Source organism: Xenopus laevis, chromosome 3S (genome assembly GCF_017654675.1).
Source record: "Xenopus laevis strain J_2021 chromosome 3S, Xenopus_laevis_v10.1, whole genome shotgun sequence".
In the NCBI taxonomy this organism is placed as follows: Eukaryota; Metazoa; Chordata; class Amphibia; order Anura; family Pipidae; genus Xenopus; species Xenopus laevis.
Genome location: NC_054376.1, coordinates 80,368,193 through 80,383,495, shown reverse-complemented (window position 1 = coordinate 80,383,495; position 15,303 = coordinate 80,368,193). Strand labels below are relative to the sequence as shown.

The window sequence follows — 15,303 nt, the reverse complement described above, 5'->3', positions numbered from 1 at the left end:
AGTTCCCCAGCATGCACCAAGGGGAGAAGCTGTCCCAAAACCTCTTCGGTGGTTTGATTTCTCTTCACTCCCCTGTAAAATCATCATAAGAATTTTTACATGTAAGATATGTCTTAACAGTTTTCTTCACCCTAAATGTTTATACAATGATAGTCACTGAAAATATCTAAATGCTGTGTACTGGAGCAGAATGTATTTTTGTCAGTTAAGGGTGCCTGCGTATATTTACGTTTAGTGTGTAACCTGAGAAACCTCTCGGCATTTAAAAAAATACATCAAAATGTTCTAAATCTGGCAGTCATCGCTATTTTGTATTTTTATTTCTGTATAGTTAAACATAATGCTTGAATCCAAAAAAACAGCCTTGTTGGACCTTTTGCTGAAAACTGGACCATTCTGTGTTTAAATAAATTATTTAATTAAAATCATAGAATGTTTTAATTGAAATAACTTAATAACCAAGTACTTCTGGACCCCCAAATCACTGATCTTTCCAAATTTAGAAGTATCTCAACTGCAAGTAGCAAATTTAGTGCTTAATGATCCCTATTTAGTAATTTCTAGTATTTTCTGCTATGCTTTAATTTTATATAAAGATTATTCTCGCCAGTTTCTAATCAAAAATAATAAGTAATCTGCAGGTTAAGGGGCAAATTTATTACACTGTGTAAAACACAATTTGACAAAAAAACGGTGTATAAAGCTGTGTAAAATGGCGAGTTAATCCAGGTGTTTGTAATTTTACAACATGTGAACACCAGATGTGATGTTGTTATTTTACATTGTTTCCAGCGGAAGTCACCCTAAGAAAAAATGCACCAAAATTTTGGGGATATGTGGTGTATTATCCCACCATTTTTTACAAAGCATAATAAATATACCCTTAAGAGTATCACTGATTTGCATACATACTCTTGCCCTAGAATATATTTAGCAGTGAGGCAAAGGCTCGGAGCCTTGTTCATTTCAATGTTGCATAGTTTTACAGTCAGCACAGTGTTGCCTAAAGTGATTTTCTCCTATGCTATCGTATTACTTACCTGCAAGTCTTTGTTCTGCTGATAAGCCATGCCATAGGCCTTGTTATTTATTACTTTTATTTTTGGTTTCATTTTACTATGCATAAAAACTGCTGAATATCTTCGTATTTATTTCATTTAACAGGTGACACTTGGTCATGAGGAAGGATTTGGTGCTCCATGTTTAAAATGCAAAGAAAAATGTGAGGGGTTTGAACTGCATTTTTGGAGGTCAGTATTAATTAAACTATTTAAAATAGCAGATTTAAGGTCAACAACTGCCTTTCCAGTATTGAGATAACTAATTATTTTTTAAAATAAAGTAGGCTCTGTGCAACAGAGATCAAAATGATAGCAACAATTATTTTTATATTAATACATTATTAATCATTAGATATATTTTGAGACACGAGAAGTATAAGAATACTGCAAATGATGAGATATAGATGTCCCACAGTACCTGCACTCAGTCCAATGGAGCCAGTGGTGCACAATCAAATGTATTGTGATCTATAAACGGAGAGTCAGCACTCACTGTTGTATTATGAAGAAAAGTTATTTTTATTTCATATGAATATACATCTTTATCCAACGTTTTCATTCCCACAACAGTGAGTGCTTGAGAAAGTTCCCCATGTGGGACCGAAACATCGGATAAAGATGTATATTCGTATGAAATAAATATACAGACATATAGATACATACATATCTATACCTATGTATATTTATAAATATACATATACAGTTGTGTTCTGAATAATTGTGGTGTTTTTTTAAAAAAAAAAAAAGCGAATAAAACTCAAAATCCTTATAATAGGTTTTATTTCCATACACGCAAATGCATTAGGAACACTGAACATTCTATTCAGAATCAAAACATGAAGAAACATGTTTCAAATTTGTGTTATTCCTTTATAGAAAGTGAAGAAAAGGGAATATTAGTCTGTTCAAAATAAGTGTCTGCATTCTTCTATACAAACTCAAAGATTCACTGTATAAACTGAAAAAGATTTTGCTTTCCTTTGAATCAATAAACTTATATTTAGTTGTATAACCACTGTTTCTGAGACCTGCTGCAAATCTATTACATTCCACATTTCTTCTGCATTTCTTCTTTTGCCTCCGAAACAGCATTTTTGTCATCCCACAAGTTCTATTGGATCCGGGGATTGGGCTGGCTTCTCCATAACTTATTGGTCTGGAATCGAGATGTTGCTCTTTTACTGGTTTATTTTGGGTTGTTGTCTTGTTAAAACACCCATTTCAATGGTATTTCCTCTTTGGCATAAGGAAACATGACCTCTTCAAGTATTTTGATGTATTGTAACTGATCCATGATCCCTGGTATGTGATAACTAGGTCCAACCCCATAGTATGAGAAACATCCCCATATAATGATGCTTGCTCCACCACAATTCACTGTCTTCACAGTGTACTGTGGCTTGAATTCAGTGTTTGGGAGTTGTCTTTTTTTAACAATGGGACTTTGTGGGGGCTTCTTGCCAATAGCTTGGATTCACATAGGTGTCTTCTAATTGTAACAGTACTCACAGGTAACTTTAGACCAGGGGTCTGCAAACTTTACCTGTGAGCCACATTCAAATGTAAAAAGAGTTGGGGAGCAGCATAAGCATGAAAAAGTCCCTTTCAGTGCCAAATAAGCACTGTGATTAGCCATTTGGTAGCCCCTATGTGGACTGGCAGCCTACAGGAGACTCTACTTGGCAGTATACTTAGTTTTTATGCAATTAAAACCTGCTTCCAAGCCTGGAATTAAAAAATAAGCACCTGCTTGGAGGCCACTGAAAGCAACATCCAAGGGGTTGGTGAGCAACATTGCTCCCGAGCTACTGGTTGGGGATTACTGCTTTAGACCTTCTTTGATCTTCCTGGAGCTGATCATTGGCTGACTCTTTGTCATTTTGGCTATTCTATTTAAATGTTACTTTTCTGTTTTTATCCACATCTTTCAGGTTTTAAAGCATTTGAAATCATTATAATGAGCAGCCTATCATTTTCTGCACGTTATAAGTTTTCTCCTCTCCAATGTTTTTCTGAACAATGTCTGGAACGACCCATTGTATTCAGATTTTGAGAGAATACCCTATAACTAGCATGTACAACATTTGCTGCCATCCGTTCTTAAATAAGGGCTGTAATTAGCACATATTTTTGCACAACATGAATGACCTCACTAATTGAACTCCATACTGCTATTATTTTGAAAAAGCCTCAATTAATATTTCAATTACACTGAATCAACAGCACGCATGTCATGACTGTTGGTTTTCTATTACTCAACTACATCTTCTATTTAATTATTTGCCATGTAGAAATATAATTTCTACCAAAAACAGTGATTGATCAGGTTAGAGATGTCGAACTGTTATTATTCTGAACACAATTGTAAACATGCATGGATATTCTGTAGTAGTTCGAAAATGTGTTTAGTTTAAACTGAGTTATTATGTCTCTCACACTTATATTACATTAACTGCTCACACCTTTGGTATACATGACTGACTACATGTCACTTGGGTCATAGGAAGGTAAGTCTAAAATGTACTACAAATATAGCACACTACAGGTAATTAAAGCTTTTCTGTCCAAAGCATCTAAAAAATGGTAATGTAGAATACTAATTATATATATTAAACTCCAAAAATGCTAACTAACTAGTTAGCAGGCTTTTCCTCTGCAGCATTCTTTTGAGTGGCTTGTCTCCAATGCAGGATTAATTTCGGATGAGCTCCGTGATTTGTATTCCTGTGCTCGAGTTTGTCCGAGTTTACAAATGCTTTCTTTTTATGGAGTATGTTGTAGCGTATTCAAAAGACCATTTGCTGCCTCTTTGAGTAAAGAGGCATGTATTCTAGATTAGCCTGGTGAAACAGGCAGATTACTGACTACAGCATATTACGCTCGAAGAGTCAATATTTTTATCAGTAAATATATTTCTAATGGGGCTATTGACATGAAATTTACACCAGATGTCTATAACAACACATCCATAAATTGTTATGTGTAAAAACGTAAAGTGACACAGGTAATAAGTATTGAACAAATGAGGAAAAGGGGGTGTAGAAAGGTGCAGAAAGCCAAGAAACCTGCTGAAATCTGTCCGTATTTAGAAAGCAATTCTGCCTCTATCAGTGCAAATCTATATCTGCTGGTTTAGTCCTTATTGATGGCCTATAATGGTTTCTCATTACCAAGGTATCGCACAAGAAGCATCTCATGATGGGTAAAAAGCAAAGAGCTCTCTCAAGACCTTAACAACTTTATTGTTGAAAAACATACTGATGGCATTAGTTACAGACATATTTTTAAACGTGAAAAGAACATAATTTCACCCTAAACTGGCCACAACCAGGTGCTCCTCACAGGGTTTCTGACAGAGGAGTCCAATAAATAATCTGAAGAGTTGCCCAAGAGCCAAGGATCACTCATGGAGAGCTCCAGAAAGACCTTAAATTAGCAGGTATAGTTGTTTCAAAGAAAACAATAAGTAATGCAGTCAAGTGCAAAACTCCACTGCTGAAGAAAAAGCATTTTGAAGCTCATTTAAATTTTGCTACACCACTTTTGTACAAGCCAATAAAATTCTGGGAGAATATATTCTGGTCAGAAATATATTTACTGAGAAAAACATTGACGTGTTCATTATATATCTATATCTTTTTATTTATTTATTTATTTATTTTACTTTAATATCTCCTTGTCATATATATTTAGGAAAATATGTAGGAACTGCAAGTGTGGCCAAGAAGAACATAGCATCTTTTCAAACAATGAAGATGATCGGAAAGTGGGGAAGTTATTTGAGGATACAAAGTATACAGCTCTTATTGCAAAACTGAAAACTGATGGCATACCCACTTACAAACGAAATGTGATGATTCTCACAAGCCCAGTTTCAGCAAAGAAGGACGTGTCCTTTAACACTGTGACTTATGAATGGGCACCTCCAGTGCAAAACCAGGCCCTGGTAAGTGAAAATGGAGAGTTCTAGAAAATGCTTGGGTTTACTCTCAATGACTTGGTTCCCTATTTACATGACTAATACCGTGAACAATTTTTTTTATTCACTGTTGATTGGATCGAAGTCAGAATTATATTATGATGTTGTTTTCATAACATCTAGATTAAATTGTCTATACTTAGCAATAACATTGCAGGTGTCCTGAATTCCTAATTTAAGAAGCCCACCCTTTTAGGTATTTTATGAATTCTTCCAAATGCTTTTGTGCACTACTGACATGTTCACTGCAGAAGCTAAATAATACATTAATTGTGACACTGTTCTTAATTTTTAATTCTCTGTTCAAGCCTTCTCCTATCCCTCTTACAGATGATTGGTTGCTAAGATAATTATACCTAGCACCCATGCAATTTACATTTTACACTTGAGAGCAGCAGAACAAAAAGCACAAACAATATCTAAATCCCAGTTTTTCAACAATCATTTTATCCATAACACATCCGAAATGAACTGCTTTTTTTAAGCAGCGTTGTCAACATTTTCATACTGCTTTGAACTCTTAACACTTGCATTGCAGCTATGGTGACATTTGGTGAGGTTTGACTTGTGCTTTAAGGAAGTATTAGTCTTCTCCTTGCAGACACAGAAATCAGTGCAAGCTACATTGCACAGCTTCTAATAAGACACTTATATGTTTCTGCTGAGACAGACTTCAAGTTTAATTCAAGCTATAGGAAGATATTACACCTGGTCTTTGGAGCATTCTCTCTGCTGTAAATCTTCCTTTATTCTGACCACTACATGTTTCGGCCAGAGTTCTGTTACCCCAGCGTCCTCCATTCATTTTTTGCAATACTGAGTTACAGGTGCCTGGGCAGGAGCACAGGAGGTACGTGGAACGAGGGTGTACATTTTTTGCCAAAACCTGCTAAACCTGTTTCATTGAATTGGACTGTTTGGAGCATTCTCTGGCTTATTTGCTTTTCAAAACTGTTATTTTTGTTTTAATTTCCTGCTTTCTTTTTTTATTCATCTGTTATATCAGGCTAGACGTTATATGGAGTTAATTCCAAAAGATAAACAGCCTGTCGCTGGTTCAGAAGGTGCTCAGTACAGAAAGAAGCAGTTGGCAAAGCAGCTGCCTGCTCACGATCAAGATCCTTCCAAGTGTCATGAATTGTCTCCAAATGAAGTGAAACAAATGGAGCAGTTTGTGAAGATATATAAGAATTCAGTCCTTGGTGTGGGAGATGTCAGAATTCCCAAAGAAGTGGAGTCCCAAGCCAGTGGAGCAGGTAGATCCACTAATGGAAGCTTGAGCACACTGACAACTGTTAAGGGCACAGATGACAAAGTGGCAGCTGAGAAGGGATCCACATATGTAAGTCATACTATGAAATCCTATAAAGCATCAACGATTTTTTTGCCATCATAGAGACCATAACATATATACTAATTTTGCACTTTGTTTGATTTTTGACAAATAAACACAGTCTCCTTAAGTTAGTATTTGTACTAGAAAATATTAAGTAATTTCTCATCTGCTGACATGCATGTTAGTATTTTTAATTTTTTTCTGCATGAAAACGTTTCCATAGGATGCTACTTGCTCTTCTCCTGAATTATATGTGTTATTTGTAATTAACCAAATTTGGTAAAGTCTATTACAGTTGAGGCATTACAGGCCATACACATGTAGGGCACCAAACTCTAATGCACTTTGTCTCAGCAACTGTGGCGGTGCAGGGATAACATTGACTCCTATGTTCATGAAGATCTATCTTTTTTTAATTTATGTGCAAACATAATTCATTATTTTTAAGTATCATCATCATTTATTTATATAGCGCTGTCAAGATACGCAGTGCTTTATATAACTCCAATGCAGAGAGAGCAGAAGTTATACTCTTTCAAAAATCTCAATAAATAATTACACGCAGGTACTGTCTTCTCTTCCATCAGTCAAAGGTTGTCCAGTAATTACACTAATTTGCACAATTTAGATTTATTTGATTTTAATATACAAAAAAACTTGCAGAATATTTTCATCAGCTGAAACTGCCTTACTACAAAATAACTGCACAAGCGGTGCATACATGAAATATCTACATCCAAAAACAGATCCCCATCTCTACTAACACAATCTCCTCCTTCCTGTTTCCATTCTTTTGATCCTGAAATTGCCTCCGTAGTCTCCCCAATTGGTTTGTTATCCCCACCCATCCTTTTCTTCACCCGATTCCTTTTTCTCTATGCAAACACTGTGCTACTGAGCTTACTCCAGCCATCCATCTTAAACACTTCATCCTTCCACTTGTATCTTTAACACCTAGAAATAATCTTTACTGTAACTGTAATTTTTATTGTTGTATTGACCTCTATTTTTCATATAAATTTAATACTCTGCTGTACAGAGCTGTGTTCAAAAATATATATATAAAAATATAAATATATATAAATATACTTGTGTGCAGAAGTTGCAGTACAAATGGGTCCCTTATGTTTTAAATAAGTATTTCCCAAATATTTCCTTTAAAGAGGTAGTTTGCCTTAGAATTAAAAGTTTTGTAAATCTAGAACTCGTCAACCGTGTTTGGTTGGGTATACTGTAGTTCCTTTAAGTCCGAAATCAAAAACCTAAAAATATAATTAAAGAAGTAGCATATAACCATAATACTTGATTTGGATTGACGTGCATAAAGTATGCATTTCATTTATTTTGTTTAACATCCTATTGTTCATGAAACTGATTTTAAGTTCTCCTAAAACATTCTGCTCTCAAAATTGACTCCTAACTGGACATTTCCAGTTATGGGAATATGCAGTGCTGTAAACATCGGCAGTGAATGAGGCAGTTTTTCCATGCAAAGACTTAGACAATGAGATGTTTGTAACAGAAGAGAAGGGTTAACCGCTTGAAAGGGCGAAATATGCTCCGTGACCCTGCAAACAATTGGACTGGTAAATAGCATATTATTGTTGCTCAGGGAGAGGACAGAGAGGCATTAGACATGGTAGTCCTACTTTAATAACGTAAATGCATTTTTTTACATATATTTTGCCTAGAGCTATTCATACCTTTATCCTGTATCTTCAGTAACTTAATTATGCTACTGTGCATTTTACATTTCACTGATGGATATTAAAAGAGAAGTCAGAAAATGACATTAATTACAAAGCTAAACTTGTTACCTGACAGCGAGGGATGTCTTTGTTGTACTGAAATTTATGGACAAGGGTAAATGTAGATTTGTGTTTTTTTGTTTAAACTGTTTGATCTGTTTCTTTTAGTGCTGTTTCCAGTGCAAAGAAAACATGAAAGAAGGGGACCCTGCTGTATATGCTGAGCGTGCTGGATATGATAAGTTGTGGCATCCTTCTTGCTTTGTCTGCTTCACTTGCAATGAACTTCTAGTTGATATGATCTATTTCTGGAGAAATGGAAAACTGTACTGTGGAAGGCATTACTGTGACAGTGAAAAGCCTCGTTGTGCTGGTTGTGATGAGGTATGCTTCATGTCGCTGTCACCCTCAATTTTCAAAAATGCTTAACCCTTGTTTTGCTAATCAGGATTTCACATTTTATGTCCATGTAAGGCTTAGCAGAGTTTTAATTTAATTAATTTATTGCACAGCAGCACATAAGGGAGGTGCAATTTCATTGTTTATTGGTTAAAAGGGAAATTCATCTTCATTTTATTTATTTTTTTGGACATAAAATGTGAAATCTTAATTTAAATATTTTATTTTGTGTTCCACACCTCTTTTGTGAAATCTAACGTTGTACAGGATTTTTATTCTGTCATTCAAAGCTCTGCCTGACTGGGAATTTTAACAACCAACTAATAGAAAACATAACATTCATTCAATAACTGCAGCAAATTTAAAGGAGAAGAAAAAATATAATCACTGGGGTTGCCCTCCCCCCAGTGATTATCATTTTATCCCTGAGACCTCAGGCCAGTGGTCCTGTTCACTGAAAACTGCAGTAGGGAACTACTATAGGAGCATCATGTTGTAATCTTCTTTTGCTTCTTGGCTCTTTGTTGTGGCCTGGGCAGGTACAGTAGTGTGAAAAGACAGATTTTTGCTTCTAAGTTCCACTACTGTACAGCAGCCCAGGCCATACAGAAGATACAGAAAAAAGATGACAACAGGGTTGGACTGGGCCAGCGGGACACAAGGAAAAAACCTGGTTGGTCCCGCTGGCCCAGACACGCTTCCCAAATAAGTTGTCCTCATAAAAAGTATATGTAACGATGGCGTGGGCATGGCTGGGGGGGGTACAGGAGTTTGGAAGTCTGGAGGGGGTGACTGCCAGGAGGGCCCCTGATTTTGTTGCCCCGGTGAGCTCCCAATGCTGCAGTCCAACCCTGTATGACATTATGGGGCTACTACAGGTAAGGTCTCAGGTATGCTATACTAATCAATGGGGAGGGGGGTGCCTTAAAGTGGCTACTGTTTATATCTTTCCTTACCCTTTAAGGAAAACAATACCTAATTGTCTCTAATTATTGCTGTCTACTGTATACTAACATTTTTTAAAGATAGAAATCCCCCTTGTACCATTTTGTTATTGTTCTCACAAGCAGCTTGTACAAATATGCTGGGTGGCCTGAATATGAGAGAACATGACTAATTGTGTATGTAAACATAGCAGAACTTAATAAAATACATTCTCAGATACACACCCTTGCAAATAGCTATTTTTAGACATTTTATCCTTGTTAAAAGTTTTTTTAAAGAACTAATCCCTAAAACTGAATGACTAAAAATGTAATTTTATATACTGAACTTACACCAGCCTAAAGTTTGAGCTTCTCGTGTTCTTGGGTCAGAATTGAATCAATAGATGTCACAGCACCTTCCATAGAACCAATTTAAAAAGCCTTTATTGGTTTACATGGCTGGGATCGCCAACAAGCAACAACGTTTCAGGCCCAAACACAGCCCTTTCTCAAGTTGGGTCATAGTTGAATTTGTGCGCACAACAATTCTGATGCTAGTTGCACTGGTTTCTATCCTGCCATGTACTAATAATTTGAATTATTTACTAATCAGCCTTATATTGTGACATTCATTTTATGTGTACTGTATATTTTGGGTTGGTCCCTAAGCTCAGTAAGTGACAGCAGCACAGAACATGTGCAGTGAATCAGTATAAAAGAAGATGAGGATCTACTGGGGCATCTTCGGAGGCACATATATTACCTGATAAAGGGCTGTGGTTGTCTTGGGCTGGTAGAGAAGCCCAACATATAATATACAACATTTCTATCCTACTTCTTTAGTTAAACTTTAGTTCTCCTTTAATGAGGAAGTATCTGTGGCTTTGCCCTTCATGAACATAGGGCAGATGAATCTTGATTTTATATTACCCATATGTATTATCGTGAATTTTAATCACAGGCTGAATATGAACTTTTGTATGATGTTATGGCAAACAAAATACTGATCTGTGAATAAAGGGAATAAATATCAGATCAGGTTAAGACGCATAACACCAGGATCTGTCTGCTTACAATATGTTTTCATAGATGCTATGTTACTGGTAGTGGCACCACAGACAGCAATGCTGCTCTTCCCTTCTACTTCTGGCATGTATGGTAGCCATTAAGGTAAACATGTATGATCTTTTAAGGCCACATAAATATTTAAAAATTACATTAAGAGAAATAACTAATTTCACACACACCCTCTTTTTTTTTGTCAAAACTGATCTGTTCCCCTTTTAAGATTTTGTCTGAAGTTCCTATATGGAATGAAATGTTTTAGTGACCCCTGGTGTCTTGAAAAAATCACTTCAGCCACTGTATCTAACTGAAAATGTTTTGATGCACAAGCCCTGCTTACATATACATGGTTTGTGTCTTGTTAGCTGATCTTCAGCAATGAATACACTCAAGCAGAAAGTCTGAACTGGCATCTCAAGCATTTCTGCTGCTTCGATTGTGACTGTGTCCTTGCTGGAGAGATCTATGTGATGGTGAATGATAAACCAGTCTGTAAGCCATGCTATGTGAAAAACCATGCTGTAGTAAGTTTTTTTTTCTTAATATTTTTCATTTGATTCTGCACCCCACGCTGTAATGTTCTTTTGATTGTGCAGGTTAGATGATAGACTTTAGCTATAGTGATCCAAATTGCCTGGAAAACATCAGGCTCCAAACATACTAGACCCATATATATGAAATGCAGCTCAATCCTTTTTATCGGGTGCACATAGGCGTGGCTTGATATACAACTACTACACAACTTAACCCCAGCACTCCAATATATTGCCCCCAGGGAATACTTATTTCTGCATAACTAAAAGGTAACCTTTAGTAAAAAGAGACCCTTTAGTTACATGGTTTGTACAAAGTACGCATAAGCGGACGTGCCCCGTCAAGGCAGTATCCATACGCGAGTCCTAACTAAGGGAAAAAAGAGAATATTACTGTATCATTGGAGTGAGAAAGACCATACCTGCTTTTCTCTTTATTTAGCATGATCTGTTCCAAAGACACCATTAGGTGGGGGTTGGGAAAGCAAGCAAGCATTGAGGCGAGAGCCACCTCCCCATAATACATAAAAACACACTGAAATGCCGCTCATCTCTTTTCACTTGCATTTTAATAATTTTTTTTTTCTTTCTCTCTTTTGTAGTCATGCCAAGGCTGCCATAATGCCATCGACCCTGAGGTCCAGCGTGTGAGTTATAATGGCTTCCACTGGCATGCAGCAGCAGAGTGCTTCGTTTGCTCATGTTGCAGCAAGTGTCTGATAGGACAGAAGTTCATGCCCATTGAAGGAATGGTCTTCTGCTCCGTGGAATGCAAGAAAAAACTGTCTTCATAATGAACAATTTGAGATATTAATTTAAATATATATTTCAAAGCAATCACTTTAATGACACTTTTTCTACAAATACATAACAAATCAGGTAGAATATTATACTGCTGTAGTGAAGCAATATATAAAGTTCAAGGTGTTGGCATTTTTTCATACTGTGGCATTAAGAAATTGCATATGTGTGTGTATATATATATATATATATATATATATATATATATATATATATATATATATATATATATATATATATATATATATATATATATATATATATATATATATATATATATATATATATATATATATAGGTTCTGTAAATTTGAAAAAGAATGCAATATCAAATGACCTTGGAACTCTTACCTATTTGTAGCCTTAATCCATATTAACTAAAATAGAGCTTTTAGGGAAAACCCTGTACCCAGTGTGCATATAAAGTTTAGCATCTATATATAGTTGCTAAACTTTCTTAACTGTCCCTTAGGAATATATCATACTTTCATAATATTTCTACTATTTCACGGATTCCATTGCTCCTGTTTGCAGATTTTGCCTTGTGTTGGCTATTTTTTTTATTCCCTATAATTCTTATCTCCTCCAGAAGCCCTTCTTTCAAATGTTTATGGCCCATGCTGATTTCAGATAGCCTGTGACACCATAAACCATTTGTATTTTTTTACGTTTAATTGTCTAGGTCTGCTGGTTTCTGTTTGCTAGTGCTGATACCTCTAATGGTAAGCCTGAATGCACTCTAAAATGCTGCACCACTAGTATATGTAGTAGGAGTCAGGGAATTTATCGAGACATAATTTATGCATTTTAAAATTGTACAAATATATGTACCAGACTTTATTGGAGTTAACGACTGATGAGACTGAACATGCAATGAACAAGCCAATGTGAATCTACAAAATATTGTCGGCATTTACACTTCACATTTGTGTGTGCATATGTAATATATATATATATATATATATATATATATATATATATATATATATATATATATATATATATATATATATATATATATATATAATGTGTGTGTGTGTGTATAAATAGGCATCTGCCAAACTGTTCCTTGTCTAAGAGAACACTTAAAAAGCCATCCATAGACTAAAGAGAGTGATTCCAACTCATTTCTAACACATTAGATTCCCATTGTTATAATAGTTACAGGAAAAAAAGTTCAAGATTTCAAATGACCTGACCGATCAGGATACATTTTTTTTTTTCCACGAAAAACAAGAATGGATATAGGACTGAGTACAGCCAATGTAGACTTTTTCCATTGCTTTTAATAGTATATATTTCTATATATTTTGTACTTTATTGTCCTTTAATAGTAACCTTTAGAATAAAATATTTTAATTCAAATTGTTTATACAACGGTGGGTGAAAGGAAAAATTATAGCCAAGGGTTATAAGAAAAACCTACCAGGATTGCTCAAAATTCTTCACAGTCTCCATACTCTTGTGTTCCAAGTCTTATTTCAGGTTTTGTTTTCATTGAACAACAGGAATGTTCAAGCACTTTAATTTGTATTACCTTTCATTAAATATATACATATGTCTCATACTTTTTAATTTTTGTATGCCTTATGATGTTGACTTACTGGGTGTATTTGGTGAAAAAAAGCAGATGCTGTTCTCCATTATATTGCTTTTTTTTAAATCTTTCTTTCCCCATTACAGTAATCTGTTGGTTAAAATGGACTATGACAAATATGAAATGTTTTCTTATTTTGTGCCTTTCCTTGTCATTCCACTAAATGTGGACAAGGAAAGGCAAAAAAAAATAAAATCCCATGTTTACTTTCTTTAATGAAAAAGAAAGCTATCTCCAATATACTTTAATTAAAAAATATGTACCATTTTTACAGTCAGAAACCTGACTGTATGCAGTGAAATTCTCCCTTCATTTACTGCTGTGGATAGGAATTGTCAGATGGTCCCTAACTGCTGAGCAGGGAAACAATCATACTTATAAACAGCAGGGGGAGCCCCCACCTTACTTACCAGCCATGCAGAATTCAAGCAGCTTTGTTTATGACGATCCCTAAGCAGCCCAGACCACACTGAGCATGTGCAGGGTTAGGGTCAGGCAAAGATGTTTAACAAAGTTACAAGATGACAGCCCCCTGTGGCTAAATTTGAAAGCATAAGTTATTTGTTTGATTAGGCTTTGTGGTGCAGTAAGTTCATACTTATGTTTAGTATACAAAATACAGCATTTCTAGCCTTATTCTATTTTAGACTTTCCTGGTCCTTTTAAATCTTTTATTGTGGTTTTGTTTTGCTCTTGTTTTTCTTGTTAATTATATAGTGAATAAAGTACCCCCTCTTGTAAAATATAAGGTTATTATAAGTTACCGAGGAGTTTCATGACCATATAAAAACACGAGGCCGAAGGCCGAGTGTTTTTATACAGGTCATGAAACTCTGAGGTAACTTCTAATATCCTCATATTTTACAACTGGGGGTACTTTATTTATTATAATACACAAATTTCAGTGAGTCATGTGACAGAAATGACATCAGAACTCACCGTTTATAACTGATGACATCAGAACTCACCGTTTATAAGGATATAATTTACAAGATATTCATGGCTTTTGTGTATTATATATTGATACAGTTCCATTTATGTGTGTATGTTTCTAGCCATGCACATAAACAAACAGATACTGAAGAACCAAGAGAATGATCTCTTGGTTTTCGTTCATTAATTTTGCTATATTCCAGCAGAGGGAGTTAACTTCCAACAAATTAGAAGTTGCTTTTTGGAAATCTTATTTATTCAGCATATATTACTTATTCAAAGCAACTGTTACAATATTCACAGCAAAATTGTGTTTTTGTTTTTTTATTTAGCAAAATGAAAGCTGGAAGTACAGGCCTCCTATCCTCAACTTTTATTGTTTTTAAGCTGCCAGTCTGGGGGTCCAGTTTGTGTTTTAATGTAAATCAAAAGTTGGCCAAAAATCTATTTCATTTTCTGAAATACAAATTCACACACTTTGCTGCAGTAAGGTCTGCAGAAAAGGGGGGTTTAGCATAGAAACATGCTATGTCCAATGCTATGTATTTACAAATGCAGAATAGCCATCCACTATTACAAGTCTTTATCAACACATGTAACCACTAGGGGGAAGACTCTGCAAGCTGTGCCTATTGAATATTAATACAAGCTATGCACTTGCATGCTTTTACTGTACATGGTTAATGCTGAGACTGTTTGTATTTTCATTGACTTAATCTGTTTTTATTTTAATATGCTGAAATCTGTTTTCACTTGAACACATGAAAGAGTATTTTTTTTCTGTTTCTTAGTGTGGGGGAAAAAAACCCAAAATGAAATCCACTATGATTAAATGCTCTGTGACAATAAAATATTGCATTTTCCACGAGGATGTATACTTTAGACATTTATTTATTAGCCATTTTTTTTTTGCTAGGGTTCATACC

General features: G+C 35.2%; 1 protein-coding gene across 1 annotated transcript in view; it reads left to right on the top strand.

Moving 5' to 3' along the window:
- Positions 1-12,037, top strand: part of tes.S (testin LIM domain protein S homeolog) — a 28,731-nt gene extending 16,694 nt beyond the window's left edge. The window contains exons 2-7 of the mRNA XM_018255872.2: positions 1,165-1,250; positions 4,755-5,007; positions 6,047-6,382; positions 8,293-8,508; positions 10,880-11,038; positions 11,650-12,037. Of these exons, the coding sequence (XP_018111361.1) occupies positions 1,165-1,250; positions 4,755-5,007; positions 6,047-6,382; positions 8,293-8,508; positions 10,880-11,038; positions 11,650-11,841 (1,242 nt within the window). The 3' untranslated portion in view covers positions 11,842-12,037. The remainder of the gene's footprint in view (positions 1-1,164; positions 1,251-4,754; positions 5,008-6,046; positions 6,383-8,292; positions 8,509-10,879; positions 11,039-11,649) is intronic.
- Positions 12,038-15,303: the final 3,266 nt, after the last annotated feature.